Source organism: Quercus robur, chromosome 1, assembly GCF_932294415.1.
Source record: "Quercus robur chromosome 1, dhQueRobu3.1, whole genome shotgun sequence".
NCBI lineage: Eukaryota > Viridiplantae > Streptophyta > Magnoliopsida > Fagales > Fagaceae > Quercus > Quercus robur.
In genome coordinates, this window is record NC_065534.1 from 24,360,216 (window position 1) to 24,379,528 (window position 19,313).

General features: G+C 33.7%; 2 protein-coding genes across 4 annotated transcripts; one reads left to right on the forward strand and one right to left on the reverse strand.

Moving 5' to 3' along the window:
* The first annotated feature begins 1,536 nt into the window (after positions 1-1,536).
* Positions 1,537-5,666, forward strand: LOC126726579 (uncharacterized). Its single transcript, XM_050431861.1, has 6 exons — positions 1,537-2,188; positions 2,400-2,579; positions 2,857-2,982; positions 3,242-3,430; positions 3,841-4,005; positions 5,209-5,666. The coding sequence occupies exons 1-6, from the start codon at positions 1,811-1,813 to the stop codon at positions 5,464-5,466; spliced, it is 1,296 nt and encodes a 431-aa protein (XP_050287818.1). The 5' UTR covers positions 1,537-1,810; the 3' UTR covers positions 5,467-5,666.
* Positions 5,667-5,860: 194 nt separating this feature from the next.
* Positions 5,861-10,607, reverse strand: LOC126726562 (uncharacterized). 3 transcript variants are annotated; one of them, XM_050431850.1, is made up of 8 exons: positions 9,606-10,607; positions 9,462-9,538; positions 9,157-9,334; positions 8,537-8,625; positions 8,266-8,430; positions 8,046-8,096; positions 7,522-7,625; positions 5,861-6,322 (listed from the first exon to the last, which is right to left on the reverse strand). In XM_050431850.1, the coding sequence occupies exons 1-8, from the start codon at positions 10,111-10,113 to the stop codon at positions 6,217-6,219; spliced, it is 1,278 nt and encodes a 425-aa protein (XP_050287807.1). In that variant the 5' UTR covers positions 10,114-10,607; the 3' UTR covers positions 5,861-6,216. The 3 variants fall into 3 exon arrangements, with proteins under 3 accessions (XP_050287807.1, XP_050287791.1, XP_050287798.1); XM_050431834.1 differs by having other exon boundaries at positions 8,046-8,123; positions 9,606-10,599; XM_050431841.1 differs by having other exon boundaries at positions 8,046-8,123; positions 9,166-9,334; positions 9,606-10,589.
* Positions 10,608-19,313: the final 8,706 nt, after the last annotated feature.

Here is a 19,313-nt window from a genome sequence, read left to right on the forward strand (position 1 = left end):
CATGCATCACATCCTTAGAAGATTGTTTACAATGATCACACTTGTCTTCGGTTAGAACTCTGCATCTGCATAAATTATTAAATTCCATTTGACATTCCTCACTTTGTTAGATACTGTGAGTCCCCAAATGTCCTTCCACACACCCTGATGTTGCATCTGATTGCCTTGTACCCGATTATTTATGGAATTTTCCTTAGCAAGGAAATTATATCCAGACTTGACTGAGTAAACTCGCATAGAGGAATGCTTGATATCAACTCAAGTTCAAGAGGTGCAAATAAGCCATTGAGCAGATCAATATCCCAATCATTAATTGGACACCAGATTAATAAGAGCACTCACCTTAGTTTCTTCAAACCCAGCTACCAGAGGTGACTTACATGTTTTTGAAGCATTGAATATCAACACAACAATAAAGAATATTTTGTTGGTTTGAAGTGGATTAGAATTCTCTAGATTTATTTAGGTTAATTCGGCCATGTAATTTTTAAAATCTTGCCTATTTATCATTGAATGGATAGATTGATTTTGTGATGTTATCAATAATTAAACAAATATATTTAGTAGTAGTACTATTTGAGTATATATATATTTAAATTTAAATTGGATTTTGTGATGTTATCAATGACTAAACAAATGCATTTAGGGTTCATTTGGATACAGCTGAAAATTGAAAATTGAAAACTAAAAAACAAGGTAGCAAAATAAAAAATTTTAAATGTGTAAATAGTACGTGGGACCCATTTTTAATAAAAAAAATTGTTAAAAAGTGAGGTTTGTGTGTCCCATGACTAAAAAGTTGCTGAAAAGTTGATTAAAAGATGCGGGAAAAGTTGCTGAGGTGTGCACTGTTCACACCTTTCTAGTCAACAATCACGGCATAAAGAAAAAAAAAAAAGGTGAAATGCATTTTGTGTCCAGACGTGGATGCAAAACGTAGTACCCAAACGGAGGCTTAGTAGTACAATTCGAGTATAGTGAATCAGATTTTGTTGTTATCAACAATTTAAAAATTGTTGATAACAACAACAAAATCTGATTCACTTATTTTACTATGGATTGTTAGGATTTTAATGTAAGTGGGGGTAGCTTTTTTGGTGAACATCTTATCTTAGTAGGCAAGTATAAAATTGGATGCAAAAAGAGCATATATCAGAACTTCTGATTCAGAAGTTTACCAAAACAAAGTGAGAGTAGTTGTATTAGTGAACCCTGGGCCATTACCAGTGACAAAGTTATTGGGCTTTAACAAAGCAGCACAGCTATTCCTAAAATTGTGTAAGAGAAAACCCAGCCTAGCAAAAAGAAAAACAGGCCATCAAAGCCCATATAGAAAAAAAATTTACTAACTAGTAGTGGGAGCTAAGAGTAGAGGTATGGGCTAAGGAATAAGGATCAAACATAAAAAAAAAAAAAAAAAAAAAAAAAAAAATATGGCAAGCACCGACTAGTCCCAGACCAGACCAGACCAGACCAGACCATGTAGTATTTACATAAATAAAAAATGGGTTAAAACTAAAAAACGAATCCAGAATTCGGGACTCGGAACTAGGAACTAGGAACTAGATAAAAGGATACATACATAGGAAAGAGTGCGTTGACGACGAAGGACAATAAATTTGAGCCAAAAAAAAATAAAACACAACAACAACAGCAACAACAATAAAACTAGAATCCCAGTTCAGATCTATCTGTCTTTGTCTGTATTAGTATTTGGGAGAAGAAGAAAAACAAAGGGAAATTTCCTTTTGAATGAATCCTCTCAAAATCAAATCATGTAACGTTAAAAGATTTGATTTTGAGAGGTATAATGGCGTATAGAAGGAAGCAACAACAACAGCAACAGGGAATAACATCATCATCGTCTTCGTTATCAAGACATTCTTCCATTTTTTTGGAGGACGAGGAGGAGGACATTGATGCTGTTGATGCTGAACCACAAAAACAACCACAACATCATCAAAGAATTCACAAGCCTCAGCTTCAGCCTCAGCCTCAGCCTCAGCCTCAGGCTCAATCTCCGGCATCTCTAGCGGCAAAGGCTATAAGAGCATCTTCGGCCCACCGTGACTCTTCCCTCTCCTCTGCTTATGGTTATGGCCACTCTTCTCCTCTCTCTCCTTCCTCTTCCTCTTCCTCTTCTCGCTCTCCCAACCCCACCAGATCTTCTCCTCCAGTCTCCCTCCAGGTGCTTTTTCTCTTGTCTTTTGTTTACAACACTACTGATATAAATGCGTTTGTTTAGTTTGTGTTGTTGTTGGTGTGTCATATCACTCTGAACTCACAGAGAGCTCTACAAAAGCATTATTGCCCTTTTGTGTGTGTGTGTGTGTGGGTGTTTTGCTATTTGGGTTTTTTTTTTTTGTGTGCCAATTGTGTTGTGTTATTTGTAAATGTAGGATTCCAAGCCTTATGAGTATACATCAATGAAAAGTATGAATGAATCCAAACATGGGTTTTGGGGTGTTTTGGCTAGAAAAGCTAAAGCCATTCTTGATGAGGATACTGAACCCCAACATTTTGAAACGCCTGAAAGGAAAAGGTCTCCCATGTCTGCAGCTACACCCACAATGGGCAAGGTGAGCTTTTCAGTATTGTATTTGTATGTCCCAAAAAAAAAAAAAAAAAAAAATCTAGAAGGAAAATGGTCCAAAATGGTGAAAATATTTTAGGATTATACTTAACTGTAATTAGCTGCTCAACTTAGGAAAGCTTATATTCCATGTTAGTTCATCATACTTTACCAATCACTATGTATTGAAAATTGCAGTTTCCCAGAACTTTGTGGTTGGATCCCTGTATGTCTGCGGACTTGTAATGTGTGATGCTATTTGTATTTGTTTGTCCTATTTGCAGTATGAAAATTCAAATCACTCAGATGAGAGACGTCAAAACACAGATGGTCCTGCACTACAGAAGGGGTTGGGTGCCATTGCATCTTCTCTTAATTATATTGGTGGCACCATTGGTAATGCCTTAGAGGTTAGTTTCATTCCTTAGGGCCATAGTAGTTGCAAATTTTCCTGCTGTTTATGCCATTTTCTGAAGCATGAAGTATAATCTATGTTTGTTTGGTGATAATGAATATCTCTCTCTCTCTTTCTTTCTAGGCAAGCATTCACCATTATGCAAATTTCTCCACTTGTTCCACTTATACATCTATCTTTATATCTGTAAACTGCTCAGTAATCAGATTTTGTACCAATTCTATCATTTGAATTACTGCTGTTTCAATTTTCAGGAGGGTCTTACTATCGTGGAAAGTCGGACTGCAGACATCATTCAAGAAACTCGCAAACATATGAAGAAAAAGCCTGGCGGTTCTGAGGCACAGAATCAGGTGCCAAACCGTAGTAATGCATGGCAACAACCACAGATGCAACCCCAGATGCAAACTGACCAAGGACTTCAACTGAAGGCATCTCGCGACGTAAGGTGGCAACCTTGTATCACTGGTTCATACAATAGAAATACTTGAGTTTGTTGGTTGCTATAAATTTTGTGCATTTTTTTTCCCCTGGCCCTAGAAGCAGCTCCAGAGATTGGCTTTTTGTACGGACATGTTAATTTTGATTTGTTCAATTGATATGCAACAAGTCCTATTTGTCTCACAGTGAGTAACCCAAAGTGGCAATTGATATGCAACAAGTCCTACTGAGTTTATTCATATCAGCTGTATGTAACTTTAAAGTGGCAAAGGAGAGAAGGAAAATAGATTAGAGGAGAGTTTTGGAACTTATGAAATTATTTCCAGGATAACAAGGGCATGCTAATTGTCTTGATGTTATAACATAATATTTATACTGAGATTCTTAATTTGCTCTTTGGTTTTCATTACAGGTTGCTATGGCAATGGCTGCAAAAGCAAAGCTTCTTCTTCGGGAGTTGAAGACTGTCAAAGCAGATCTGGCTTTTGCAAAGGAGCGATGTGCTCAGCTGGAGGAAGAAAATAAAATTCTTCGAGAGAATCGTGAAAGGGGAAGCAACCCAGAAGATGATGATTTGGTATGCATTTTTTCCCCTTTATTCTAGGATTTTCTTTCCTTTTCCTTTTACATTTTTTAATTTATTGAGGCAATCTTGAAGATGATGATCTGAAACTATTTTCTTCTCTTATGTTTTGATTCTTTTGATAAATTATACACAACCACCCCCCATTTAAATTATATTTTTAAAGAACCACTTATGCTTTAGATATTACAAGTTGCTGTTCTCTTACCAACAATTATCATCATCAGTCAAGTTCTCTATTAGTGCTCAAAACCCAAAATTCTCAACAAAATAAGATCGCATGTCATCATTTAATGACTTCTTGGTATAAGATTAACCAAAAAACTTATGCATACCTTGAAATTTATATTATAATCAGGCAATAAATTTTAATTTCCAAATCTCTAGGCAGTGTTTTCCAAAGAAAATGATAGATGAGGCGGATGCATGCTACTACCCTCTTTCCTTTTTTTTAATAAAAGCGTAATATCACTACCATTTTATGTACTTAAAGCTGTACTGTTCCCTTTATAGTTTAATGCAGTGCTTTATGTATTAACATGTTTCGAACCATAATTGTTGATGGAGTCATTGAAACCTGTTTGTTGGGGAAAATAATAATAGAAAGAAGAAAGGAAGCAATTGATTTAAATGTTACCAATGGCTTATAAATGCATAACTCAGGATAATTTGATTTCATTGAGAGATAAACCAGTGGTTCTTTCCCATTTTGCAAGCAAGATTCTAGGATTAGCCCCCCCTTTCTTTTGGATAACATATTTACATATGTAGCTTTCTTGATTGCCTCCACATAGGGAAAATTTGGTTAAATCTTTTTGCAGTACATTACTTTCATTTTTTGGGGGGGTAAATGTGGTACATCACTTTGAAACCCTGTAACTTGATTGTTAACCTTTTCTTTTCCTAAGACAAAGGTTCCATTAAACTAAAAGGAAGCCAAATCCATACTCCCTGCACCCAAAACAACAGAGTGAGGCAAGGAAGAAATATTACAACAGAAACTTGGGTTGTGGCATGAGCAACTAAATTTAACTCCCTTTTAACTCAATTGTTAAACTAGTTGCTCAAACAACTCATGTTTGCATTTGCAATCCATTTTTAGTTGTTATTTCTATTAGTAGGCAACATTCTGTTGAAGCATTTTGTTATTGGTGCATCAAATAATTCTGAATTCTGATGCCTATATTTCTATTCCAGATACGGCTTCAACTTGAAACACTTCTGGCAGAGAAGGCCAGATTGGCCCATGAAAACTCAGTCTATGCACGTGAGAATCGCTTCCTAAGGGAGGTTGTTGAATACCACCAGCTCACTATGCAGGATGTTGTATACTTGGATGAGGGCACTGAACAGGTCACTGAAGTCTACCCCATCTTGGGAACCTCAGGGTCGAATCTTAACTCTATTTCCTCAGCACCGACTCCACAACCACCTCCTGGGGCTATCTGCAAGTGACGGAAGACCATGCTGAGCTGAGGGGGTCATCTTCCCAAATGCCACATAAACAAGCTTGTACAACTCCATTAGGATTGCAAAAGATATTATAAATGCTTTTCTTTAATTGGGAATTTCTTGTATTCCATGTTTCAACAAAGGTTTGAAATGTAACAATATGATTTTCTTGTTTTTATATATTATTATGATTATTATTATTAGTCTTGCCCATTGCCTGGCTGATAAGAAGTAAATTTTATTCCTTTTATTATTAGCTTTTAGGCTTGTCACCTATGAACTATGATAGTCACTTCAGTGGTTCTTTCTGAAAGCTTATCCTGTGCTTTCTTTCAAATTGGGTTGTAGATTCTTGGGACTGTTCCAATCAGCGAGAGTTTGTGCACAATTTCCAGAGTTAAAGATCAGATATAAATAGAATCTGCATATTCAAGTATAGAGAATAAATGATGAATGTTTTGCCTGGAGACAGAGAGAGACGTTTTACTTATACACATATCTAAAGTTAATAATATATGAACAAGAATGTCTCTGTGGTTAACATATATTAATTGGCCTGGGGATTACATACGCCTCATAGATACAACTTATGAACGAATGCTGCCACCTTTAGTACCTCTCCTCAACTAACAGCAGTGGTGGAAAGAATGGAATTATAAGTTACTGCAGCGCATCAAGAATATAATATATGGCAATGATCTTTCATTTCCAAAGCAATTCTTTACTTCTTTTATCTTCTTTAGCAAGTAGATCTTAAAACAACTGGACAGACAAACTAGTTGATCCATCACCGTAAGATTTGATATCTGCTGCTTTAACCAAGACCCTGCACAATGGGCATGTCCTTTCTCGCTCAAACCTGAAAACACGGTAAAATAAACTCCCTGTAAGAACCCAAGCAAAAACAAACATGTATAATCAATCTGTATGAAGTTTGGTACCCAACAGCACAAGCAAGCAACAAACATGCATACATAAATTCTTTTCAAGTAGACAGCATTTTTTTTCCATGGTACTTTACAGTGAAGCAGCCACCATTTGAAGGTGGAAAAAACTAGTAGTAAGTGATGTGATTGGAACTGTAGCTTCACTATTGGATATTCATTTTCGGTTAAATAGTAAACCAATTATCATCAAGCAGTTTGTTGAACACCACTGCTAAGATACGAGGGAGTATAGCAGATGGAATACAAGTAAACGACTGAAAGGCTCCGAGTCTACAATGCACGCACAAATAGAATAACAGCAATTAACAAGAGAATTCAAGGCTAAACTTATCAGCATTGAAGGCTACATGTAACTTTAAGATGTTGACAACAAACTAGTTAAAACATCACCATAAGATTGATGTGCAATAAGAACATGTCATTCAACCCAAAAATGATGTTGATAAGTCATCCAAAATCAAATTACTCTAATGATAGTTAAAGAAAATAGATTTTGCATAGCCAGAGACCATTATGATATGCAGGTTTCGGAACCTTGATCTTAAAATAGTAAAATATAAGGATTTGGACAAATTTTCACTAAACTATAAAAGAAACCATTGCATAGAAACCAGGACTCAAATCCTCCAAATATAAGACATTAAACATATAGCCTATTGAGAACTAGACAAATGTAAAAGGTTTTAGACACTGAATTTCTCATTATTTAAGGTTCTATAAAACCACAAAGCAGTTATTTCTGGTTCAAAAAAGTGATCCAGTATTTAATCATGTATATTGTGTACAACAAAGTGAAAAAACTCAAGCAGATACAGAGAAAAAAAAAAAGTAACTCCCCCCCTCTTCAAAAGCAATCCACCCAAGTACAATTAATAAACAATAACACTTATCAAAAAAAAAAAAGAATTAATAAACAATAACATTCACATTATATGACTGTGCCTTTATCCTGTATATATTCATGACTAGTGCTGTGGCTAAGATACTACATTCAATCAAGGGATAAATTATGATTACATCTAAACGCATAGAACAGCAATATGGTAAGAAGTATGGATTAAAAAAACTATATTCCTAATTTGTATAGAGAAACTGGAGTTAAAAATATGACCATTCTGATACACATTCTTCGCAGAATATGTGTTTACAGCGAAGCAAAATTGGAGCATGCATCTTTTCCTGGCAGATAGCACAGAGATCCCCTGCTGCATTGACCTACAGTTAAATTAATGGCAACTTAGAACGTGTCAATACCTCTTATGAAGCAAATGAAAGAAGTATAAGAAAATCATGGCACCAGGCACTGTCCATGGTGGTCATCTTATAAGTTAAAGTGAATGAGAGAGAGAATTATATCCACTAAAGTCCCTGTCTAAGAACAAGAACGAGAAGGATATTATCTGTTTGCAATTTAAATGAGATCATCTCAGGCCCCCCACCCCCCACTCTTTGCCGTTTTAAAAACTAAGGATTGAACTAAAATGAATACTCTGTAGTTGCAATGATCCCTTAAAATTATTACTCCAATATAAAGGAAATAACATATTTGGAAGATTACCGTATGTTTACCTTTTATTAATAATTATCTCTTCTCAATTGTGTTATTTATTGAGAAATGCAGATAGACCAACTGACCTGTTCTGCCGTGGCATATGAGCCGTAATGCATCTCCTTACGCCTTAAGGCCTTCAATGCAGCAAAGAAGGGGTAGACCTTGAATTCCATATCATTAAGTAATAATATAAGATAATACTATCAAAATTCAGTGGCCTTTTGAGGAGTTCTTATAAGAAGAGCAGAAGAAAGCATGAGAGAGTTCATATAGATGGGATTACGTATTTGAAGAAAATCATACCTTCTCTATAATTGATTTAAACTTGAGGGTTAAATACAACCCTGTTGTTAAGGAAGAAACAATGCTTCCATATCCTTTATTTAAAAAGAAGCGATACCAAACAGGTGTAGGCAACAAGGCACGGTACAGCAGCAAGGTATACTCAACCAGAGTTAGCATTTGACCCTGGATAAAACAGAGGCCTTCAACAGTCATTAGAATTTAACACATCTAAAGAAGAAAATTGAGAAGTAGTTCATGGAGAGCACTGACTAAATGTAACATAAGTAACCTGTTTACGGTAGTCACGGCCTCTGCAATTCTTGTAATATATCAAAAGCATACATTTGAGGGCCATTGCTGCCTGCCGCACCATAATGTCTGAAAAGACAACCATTATTGAGACCTCAGTAATATATGGCATTCAGTTGAATGGATCAATGCGCAAAATGTCTACAAGTAGAGGTATATTTGTTCGCCATTCTTGAAGAAAGTATCAATTAATATTACATAAGCTAATTTTCAAGAGAAGGTCTATTCAAACCCAGCTAGATCATACACTGATACACATAACATAACAAGCATACCAAGGTCTATCATTATATGGGTATAGGATTTATGTCCACCATTCAAGAAAGAAAAGCAGCTAGAAACAAACAGAACATGATATGGGACCGTTTTTTAATCTCAATTCAAAATCATGATAGCAGAAAAGGTTAAATGTACCATTAGTATATATTTTCATCTAATTTCCTGGTTTATTACAAGGGAGCACGGAATTATAAGAAACGAATAACCAAGTCATAAGTTTATAGAAATCTTCATAGATATAGATAGCCAAGTGATTAAAAGGCAAATTTAAGATTTGTTAGTCAAAGAGCAATAAAAAAAGTGATCCGTTTAATTACATACGATACATACCATTCACGGTGATGATGAATATAGCGTGCATAAAGGGAGGTACTGCTTTTGGGGGAAGTAAAACCAAGGCGTATAGGAGATCAGTATCTCGAAGCCACAAATAAATAAGAACCACTTGAAGCATAAATACCAGAGCGATGCTGACAACCACAGAGGTTTTCCTCTCCTCCTGTGAAAGTGGAACCATCAAATCAAAAACTTTAAACCAAGAAAAAGAAAAAGAAAAAAAAAAAAAAAAAAGAAGAAGAAGAAGAAGGAACAACTGAGTAATAAACTGAATGCATATAACAGAGAACCTTAAGAGCAATCTGCTTTTTAAGAATATCATTGGATTTGAACATGACAGCAGCAATCGAAATAACGACAGCAAAACCTGAAGTTGATGCACAACATTAGATCATAATGGTCATTTGAAAGAGAAGTGAGACATTAATAAATACCTTTGAGATGCTGACGAATGAAGACGACCAAAAGAAGCAAAGAATAAGGGAGGATCTCCTCAACGCATTTGGCCAACTGCTGAATATCATATCTGCTATTGCTACCACTGCTACTGCTGCTTCTTCTTACAGAATTAGTATGATCATCCGGGGACCCATTTCCGGCATCTGATGCAGATTGTTCAGGTTCTGAATGACCCATGAAATACTCTGCCTCTGACTCTGTTGCACCAACAATTCTGATAGAGAGCTCTTCCTCCTCTTCATCCTCGTCCTCGATTTGATCAGCTGTTTCCTGAGAATCAGACATGATGACTGATCTTCTGCCTCCTAGTAAACCTGAATTTTCAAACAAGGATGTTAATGGGCTCTGTGCGAAATTCAAAACTGCCACTCGAAACCCGAATCTTCGAAGTCCATTGCCACTACTCTCACTAATACTACTACTACTACTATTCCCAGAAGAAGAAGAAGAACTGTTGGCAGTGGCAGTCACGGGTGTCTCCATTCAAGATCAAATCTTTATTTCTCTCTAAGTTCTGGTTTAATGAAATCTAGTAGACTAATTTGATTGGTAGTGATGCTTCATGATTTTCATGAAATGTGATTGTTGAGTGTAATCACAGTCACTTTGTATTCAGTGCACTGATTGAAAACAAAGGAACCCTTTTTGTGCTTTTTCAATCACGTATCTTGGCCGAGCCATTAATGCCTCTGTAGAGTCTCTCTCTCTCTCTCTCTCTCTCTCTCTAGCTCACTGCTTTCAGCTAAAACGCGTATTACTCAATAATTTCATACCAAGAAAAAAGGACTAATTGATAGATCCATTTGCTCCTAATCAAGTAATAATAATTGAAAAACTATGGTATTACTGTATAGAAAAAACATGGACAAAGAAACCTGCAATGGGGTACATTAATTACGGTAGATGAATGATGATACTATAGAATCAAAAAGATATTTGATATAAAAAAGTGAAAAACAGATAGTGAGGGCGTGAGGCAGAGTGGTCCAAAATCAATGAAGACAGCTAAGAGTATTTCATTGTTTCTATTCAAAATATAGTCCATCCTAGATATACTCCATTACTTGATATGTTTAAGAATTTTTAAAATTTAAACACCCACCGATCTTTGAGATCAGATGAGATCCTTTACCATTGGAAAATTCTAGTGCCACAACTCTATGCACAACTCGGCCACGTGGCGAGTTGTGGTTGGTGGAGGGGTGACCCATCATCACTCCTCCTCCAACCATAACTCGCCACGTGGCCGAGTTGTGCACAAAGTTGTGCACAGAGTTGTGGCACCAGAACTACTCTTTACCATTTCTGAAAAAGCTGTTTGTTTTAGAAGAAAATTTTATCACCATACATGTAAATTGGCGGGAATACTTATTTATAACAGAGTTTGTTCCCTGAGAATTCTGCTTATCCTTTCTTTTAAATAAAAACAGATAACGGTTCATAAATGGATAAAAACACTAGTTCAAACTTCAAACACAATCGCTCATCCCAAAAAATAGTTCAAACACAATCTGTATTTTTTATTTTTTATTTTTTGGTGAATGAAACACAATCAAATCAATATGACACGTATTCATTAAAAAATAAATAAAGGCTCCTTTTCTTTTAATTTAAGACTTTTTTTTTTTTTTTGAAATGCTATATGACAAGATCCACCATGTTATCAAAACACGTTCGCCACAATTTTTTTTTTTCTTGAGAATCACATTTATAACAAATTATAAATGATAAATTGTTATTGGTTCTATTTTGAACTTATCATTGAAATTACTTTTTTTACCTACCAATAATAACCTATAAGGCCGTAACAACTTATCATTTATAATTTATTATAAAAGTGTTGAAAAAATGTTACTAATATAACATTTCTATTTTTTCTAAATCTTAGAAGAAAAAATAAAAACAACCCTTTTTCATTTAAGACCTTTTTTTTTTTTTTTCATTTAAGACCTAGTGCTATGAATGTCACCCAAAAAAAATAAAATAAAATAAAACTAAGGCCACCATCATTATAGTGCGAAATGGCAAAAATGTCACTCAAAATGCTACTACTGTTTTTTTTTTCAGGTACCACATAACAAGTAACTCAAGTTTACCCAAAAATAGAAAAATAAAAACGTAAATTGTAATAATCACATGAAAACAATGTGGCTTTTAGTTTTTTAAATTCTCGTTGGCATTGCTTAGGTATGAGGTAATGAGGTTTAAAAATCACTTGCCGACAAAAATTGTCCATTATATAAATCAGAATGGAGAAATGTACCATCGCTCCCAAGTTGAGCAATCAGTGATCAATATCAAATGGAAGATCTTGACCAAGAAGCTGTTCAACCACAAAGCCTTTCTTTTGCTATAATTGTATCAGTATGTATGAGTATGACTACTACATTGTCGATGATAAAAAAAAAGAGAGACTACTATATTGTCAAAAAAGAGGACTACTATATGATCATACTACCGTAAAAATGAAAAAGACATATAAATGACAGATTATTATAGCTCATAAGTCATAATGATATTCTACCTTTTTTTTTTTTTTTTTTTTGGGACTTTGTTAACAGATGCCGGCCAGCACCTGTTAATGAACTAGTTGTGATTTATTTATGATCTATCACAAATCTCACTTGTATAAGAAATTGACAAAGTTATATTTTTCAGATATGGTTTATGTTAGATGTGTACTTTGGTTTTTTCAATACTCTATCTAAATTGACACACATTTAATATATATTCAGTTTTTTTCTATATCTTTAAAAAAAAGTGAATAGTTTATTTTAAATTTTATCACAGCAACCCTTTTTTTTTTTGGATAATTGAGATAGTCTTCCATTAGAACTATAGTGACAATAAAGTCTCTAATGATTAAATAAAATATTTGGGGTTTAATTCCTATTTACACCAAAAATTAATTGATATTTTAGTTTGACGATAAAGAGCTATCGTTATGAACAAATTTTATAAACTGAAACTTTCTTTAAAAAAAAAAAAACCAGTGACAGTAATCACTTCATTTCCTCGGAGACTGTGCATAAACATGAATAGTTAAAGAGTTATCTCATAATGGATCGGCCAATCAGATAACTAACTTGTTGGAGCATTGATTGCTTTGTTCATATTATTTGTCTAGCAAGATTTCTCAAGGTGCAAAGTGCAAACAGTGAAAATAAAATAGTCTTCTCTTAAGCAAAGTTTGGCATAGAATTGTGCCGTGCTTAAATAGATGTCTATTAAACCTATGGGCTTAAGTGGCGGCTCTATAAGAATCTTTTTTAGGTGGTCATTAAGAGCATTTATATTAGTAACGCAAACCTGTAACCCATGCATGGGGGCATTAAAGTGGCAAAACGTCAGGTTGTTGTTGTATAGTGATATTGTTAGTTGTAAAGTGATCAGTTTATTTCCAACAAAAAAAAAAAAAAAAAAAAAAAACAAACAAACAAACAAAAATACGAAAATCAGCCTCTTTAACTTATGTATTATTGTGCAAAATACATTTGTAGCTACATTGATTCGTCCAAATTTTTTGTCTATTTTAAAAGAAAAAACCTATTTTTTCTATTTTACATGTCCACTTTTACAAAATATTCACATCAGTTTATTTATTCTACGCATTTATTCAATAAAATATTCATTCTTTTTATATTTTTTATTATTTCCTTCCATCTGGAACAAACTCACAAACTCGTCTTCTTCGTCGAGCCACACCCACACCCATCCTTCAACAAAATCACCCACACCTAACCAGCCACTGTCTTCTCCGTCAAGCTATAAACCCAACACAAACCCAAAAATCACCCACACCCAGCCACCAGCCACCATCAACGATCAAATAGAACAAACCCGTCGGAATCACTGGCGTTCACTGAGTCAAGGCCTTGGATTGTCAGATCCTGGTCCGCCGAGAAAGTCGGTCGTTTTCATGTGATTGGAGATGAGAGAGGCTGATCGGAATCATGGTCCGTCGTTTTCATGGTCTGTTGGAATCACCGTTGTATTTGATCGGAGAGGCTGATTGGCTTTGAGAGAGAGTTGATCGGTGAGAGTGAGGTGAGAAAGGAAATGAGAAAAAGAGAGTGAGGTGAATCAGAGGTAGAGAGAGGAGAGAGAAAAAAAAAGAATAAAAAAATCATTTACATATTGAACAGTAACCGTGCATATATGTACGGTTATTGTTCATTTACACAGTCATGGTGTATATTTGCACATTTTTACAAAAACTGATGTGGGTGTTTTTTGGGGTTAGAATGTGTAAAATTGGTACTTTTTTCTATTTTTGAAGATTATAGATGAGCTGATGTGGTTGCTCTAACTGCGTCAATACTGTTCATATGCAAATTTAGTTTTTAATACTTTTAATTCTTTACTCATATATAGAGAGAGATGATTTAAGAGAGTAGCAAAAATTTATAAAGAAATAATACTTTAATAAAATATAGTGTAAAATAAATAGTTTGACGTGGATTTTGTTTGAAAAGTGGTTATGTAAAGTAGAACATTTAGGTTTTTATGCTAAAATAGATATAATATATATATATATATATATACACATTCTACACTAGGAATTTTTGTTGTTACTCAACTTATTGATTTTTGTAATTGTGTTTACCCTTATTGGTCTTTGTAATTGTATAATTTTAGGGTGTTCATTCTTTATTTAAGGTAGAAATTTTTTTTTTCAAATTATATATAATACTATCTTTTTTTCAAGGTCAGGGTGTTCATTTGAACACCCTAACCATAACTTGGAGCCACCCCTGTATGGCTTACACAATAAGAAATGTTTTTGTATCTTTGGTATCTTATTATTTAGAAATGAAATTTACTCTTATGTGCTTATTATTTATTTATTTTTAATTTTTGAGAAGAAGACAAGAAAATATCATTGATAAAACTCAGTCATAGTAAGTTAGAAGTACATCATTGAGATGTGGAGAAATGATGCAGGAAACAATTTACTATTTAATTATTGTTATTTATTAATTTTGGTATTTGATTTGTAATTTCATTATTTTAGGTTTAGGGTTATTTTTCCTTGTTTGCTTTTTCTGTCAAATTTGGTTTCTATTATGGTTAGATATTAATTAGGGCTTATTTTAAAGTATATTTTCTTGTTTGTCAAGTTTTACGGAGCCCTTAAATAGGCTTCAAAGTCTGTAAACGTTTTTCAACATTATTGATATTAATAAAAATTCAGACTTTTTTCTATTGTTTCTCTGATGGATTCCATAACCCTTTCTCCTTGTGAATTCACGGAACCCTCGTGAATTCAAGGAACCCTTGTAAATTCAAGGTTATTTTCAGAAGTAAACGTGTTTTGTTTCTTGTTCTCTAGAAGTAGACATGTTCTACTTCTTGATACTTCCGCATCCCACATTGGTTGGTATCAAAGCCTTGACTTTATCCTGGTATGAGACAATAGCAATTCTGATGACAAAAAACTTAGCAAGTATTACATGACGTACAGCTAGCACTCAAAAATATCTTTGCTAGGATGCTGTCGTTGGAGCATGGAATCAATAGGGATAACTATTGCAAAGACATAACTCACAAGCAACCTATTAATAAGCAAATTTCATATAGATCTTATAAAAGAATTGCAAGTTTTAATGTTTATTTTTATAAAGAAGATTTTCCTTATTGGTTACTTGATCTAGAGGATTTATTTGACTTTGAGAATATTTATTATGAGAGAAAGCTAAACTTGCTTTGTATAAACTTAGTGAGTATTGATAATAGCTTAAAAGTACAATATTATCTTAGTTTTGGTAGACATTATCACATCTATTTTGTGTTTATTTTTACACTTATATGTAAATATAAGAGTTTGCAAGTTTTTTTTTAAATATACTCATAACGTGTATTTTTCTCTTGTAGGAGATTTAAACTAATAAGCTAAGCACACAGACACGAAGCCAAGAGAATCCAAGGGAGAAGATCAATTGAGAAGTGGCTTTTGAAGAATTTAGTGAGTCAAATATGTGTGGAAACATAAAAGGAAAGAGAGAAATTCGTTTGAGCCAAAGATGGAAAAAATCCTGGCATGGAAATATTCTGACCAGTTTTGGTATTTTGGCTAGGGGTGTCAATTCGGGTTAGCATGTCGGGTTCGTGTCGTGTCGAGGTAGGAGTATTAGACTAAATGGCTCAACCCTAACCCGACCCATTTAATAATCGTGTCAGGATCCTTCAACCCTAACCCAACCTGTTAATAAGGCGGGTTGACCTGACCCAACCCATTTGACATGTTTAATAAACGAATCGTGTTGGGTTGACACGAATGTAACACAACCCATTTCAACTTGTATAATATTAAATATAACATCCATCTATAAATTTTTTTTTTTTTTTTTTTTACATTCCAAAAACCAGTGCATACACTTTAAATCTTCGACCCACATTCAAAATAATATAGTTCAATAAAAATATAACATTCATCTAGAAATTAGTTCTTTATACTCCAAAAGAAGTGCAACACTTCAACCCAAATTCAAAATAACATAGTTTAACAAAAATAAAATAACATAGTTCAACAAAAATATAATATCCTTGGAACTCGCCAAATGCGAAGTATCAATATTGAAAGAATTTGAGCAAATAGTAGACTAATCCTGACTATGACCACGATTATCATCCATAGATTCTTTGTTGATGTCCAAGTTCATAACATCTTCCACAAGCTCATCCAATTTCATTTGTACAAGTTCTATGCCAAAAAAAAAAAAGTATTAGTAGTTACAAAATATGATCATGCCTCAATAGTTTTACAAGAACTAAATAATAATAATGTAAGCGTAATAATAACTAATGAAACAAATAAGATTACCTTTCTCATTTGTAATTACTTACTTTGCTTTTTAAATTTAAAATATATGTTGGATATAAAAGGTATTTGACAAATCTAAAATAAAATAATTATTTATTTGTTATAAGAGTTAAACGGATTGTGTTAAGTGGGTCATTTCGGGTTTGACACATATAAATTGGCGTGTCAAACGTGTTTATTGCGGGTTACGCGGGTTGACCCGCTTATGACATGTTTCTTATCGTGTCGCTTTCGGGTCGACCCATTTATGACCCAAACCCATTTAGGCCCAACCCTAACCCGGAAAAAATCGTGTTGGGTTCGTGTCGTGTTCGCGGGTTGGGTCGAACATTGACACCCCTAATTTTGGCCATATCTTTTTACTCTAATATCGGATTGACTTGATTCTTGCAACCACAAAAAGACAACTTGAAGATCTAAAACTTTTTAGTTTATTAAAACTTCATAATCTACCGTATAAAAGGCCAAAACTGACCTGGAAGTTGATCCATTGTTGAAAAATGAGAATTGACATTTTATATTTTCCTTTTTGGGAAGCATGTGTTTTAGGGTTTTGAATGTTATAAATATTAAAGGGATACAAGGGCAGCCATGTTTTTGGCTGCTGGGAAACCTTATTTTTCATCAATTTTGAAAAGTTTTTATTTTCTATGGAAGCATAAGAACCTAAGCTAGGGTTAGGGGTGAATCCTCAATGTTGTAAGTCGTCCCCTATTCAATCCAAGCATGTTTTTCACGTTTTGATTATTGAAATCAATTGTTCTCTTTTTATAATTGTTTTATCAGATTGATATTTGATTTCTAATTCTTTCATAAGCCTATTCTTGAATCTTCTTATTGTTAGAATATAGTTTTTAAATCTCTCTAATAAAACATGGTAATCTTGTTAGATATTACTTTTGCCATAGTATTGCCTTGATGGTATGCGATGTTCTTGAGTTTTTCTAGCAAAGTTATTATTTTCTAGACTAAATTGTTGGAACAATTGGTGAATATAATCAACCAAAGAGAGTTTTATTAATAAAGCTTATTTCTAAATCTTCCAATTAGATAGTTTGTGTGTTTACTTATGCGATTGTGTACTAAATTGGATTTATAGTGGATGCTTAACAATATTGGTAGACAAACCCTAACGCTCAAGTGATTTTAATTATTGAATTTTACCAAAATTTATTTTTCCTAAGTTTTAATCATATTTTTCTACATATTATTGGTGCTTTTGACGTGTTCTTGTTTTCATTTTCTCGGTGGAACGACAACCTTAGCTACACTACAATTTCAGTTACAAATTGGACAACATCAAGTATGCCTTACGTTGTTGGGAACAAATACAATTTGATAGAATTAGATGAGGTAAAGACAAAATTCATTCATGGCCAAGGATGAAAAAGATGCTTGCTATCAACTTTTATCCTTTGGTTTGTGATTATAAACTTTTGTCATATAAGAAACAAGATTATTATTGGCCAGGAAGTTTATACTTGAATTATTTTAAAAAGCCGTATACTTTGACATTAAGAGAAGAATTACATGTTGAAGAAAATACTTTTCTTGAATAATGTGTAAAAGTCAAAGAATAAAATATAGAGATTTTATAGGAAATTAATGAGGCCTTATTATAAATGAAAAACCTGAAATCAAGATTGTGGAGGAGATTAATGAAGACCCTATTATAGAGAAAGATCTTGAGGTCGAGATAGTAGAGACCATTAAAGAAGAAATTATAGAGGAAGTTGTCAACGATCTCGATGAAGTCAAGTTAGATGATTGCAACGTTCAAACTCCTATTATTTTAGTGGGAGACACCGAAACAGAGTTTATTGATTTTATTGGGGTTGATAGATTTGATTCAATTGTCAGTTCTTATTTAGTAAATCTCTACAATTACATGAAGACTAAGGAAAAAAAATTCAATTTGATTTGTTTATTCCATTGATGGGTTGCAAGTATGGAAAGAAGATTAAGGGGCTCAAGCATTCAAAGTATTTGTTTATTTGGAGTGGAAGATTTCAGATTTCAAACATGAACTCAAGGTCAGGTTTGTTTCAAATGGAGGGGGTCTTATGTAGGACACATTTTACTATTCAATTATTGTAATTTATTAATTTTGGTATTTGATTTGTAATTTTCGCTATTTTAGGTTTAGGGTTATTATTTCCTTGTTTTTATGTGCTTTTAATACTTTTTAGGTCAAATTTAGTTTATATTATGGTTAGGTATTAATTAGGGCTTATTTTAGAATATATATTCTTGTCTGTCAAGTTTTACGGAGCCTTTAAATAGGCCTCCAAGTCTGTAAACGTTTTCCAGCATTATTGATATTAATAAAAATTCAAACTTTTGTGTATTATTTCTCTAGTGGATTCCAAAACCCTTTCTCCTTGTGAATTCAGGAAACTCTCATAAATTCGAGGTTATTTTCAGAAGTAAACATGTTTTGTTTCTTGTTTTCTAAAAATAGACATGTTCTGCTTTTTGAAACTTCCGCATCCCGCATTAAGAAACATCTTTTATCCACACAGATAAATCACCAACATATCTTGCATGCCTCATTAAGTTGTGTGCTACAGAATTATCTTGTCTATGGGTGTGAGAGAAAAAAAAAAAACTAAAGATATCTGTATACAATTTTGTTTCAACAATTAAGAGGCCAAAAGATGTTAAGGATTCATCGTCGCTTCTTAAGATTTTAGTAACCACTTCATAATCCCCCTTAAGAATGATGGAAGATAGACCAATAACATCAACAAAAGCTAAAGCTCTTATTGCTACCAATTTTCACAAGGATGAGTTTGCAAACTACACCAAGTAAATTCCTTCACCAGTTTCAATTTATATGTTTATAATTAGATTTGTTGCT

Coding starts and splice junctions, on each gene's coding strand:
- LOC126726579 (XM_050431861.1), top strand. CDS start 1,811: ATGGCGTATAGAAGGAAGCAACAACAACAGCAACAGGGAATAACATCA. Junction 3,431..3,840: donor AACTGAAGGCATCTCGCGAC/GTAAGGTGGCAA, acceptor TTTTCATTACAG/GTTGCTATGGCAATGGCTGC. Junction 4,006..5,208: donor ACCCAGAAGATGATGATTTG/GTATGCATTTTT, acceptor TTTCTATTCCAG/ATACGGCTTCAACTTGAAAC.
- LOC126726562 (XM_050431834.1), bottom strand. CDS start 10,113: ATGGAGACACCCGTGACTGCCACTGCCAACAGTTCTTCTTCTTCTTCT. Junction 8,431..8,536: donor GCCGTGACTACCGTAAACAG/GTTACTTATGTT, acceptor TGTTTTATCCAG/GGTCAAATGCTAACTCTGGT. Junction 7,626..8,045: donor CATATGCCACGGCAGAACAG/GTCAGTTGGTCT, acceptor ATTTAACTGTAG/GTCAATGCAGCAGGGGATCT.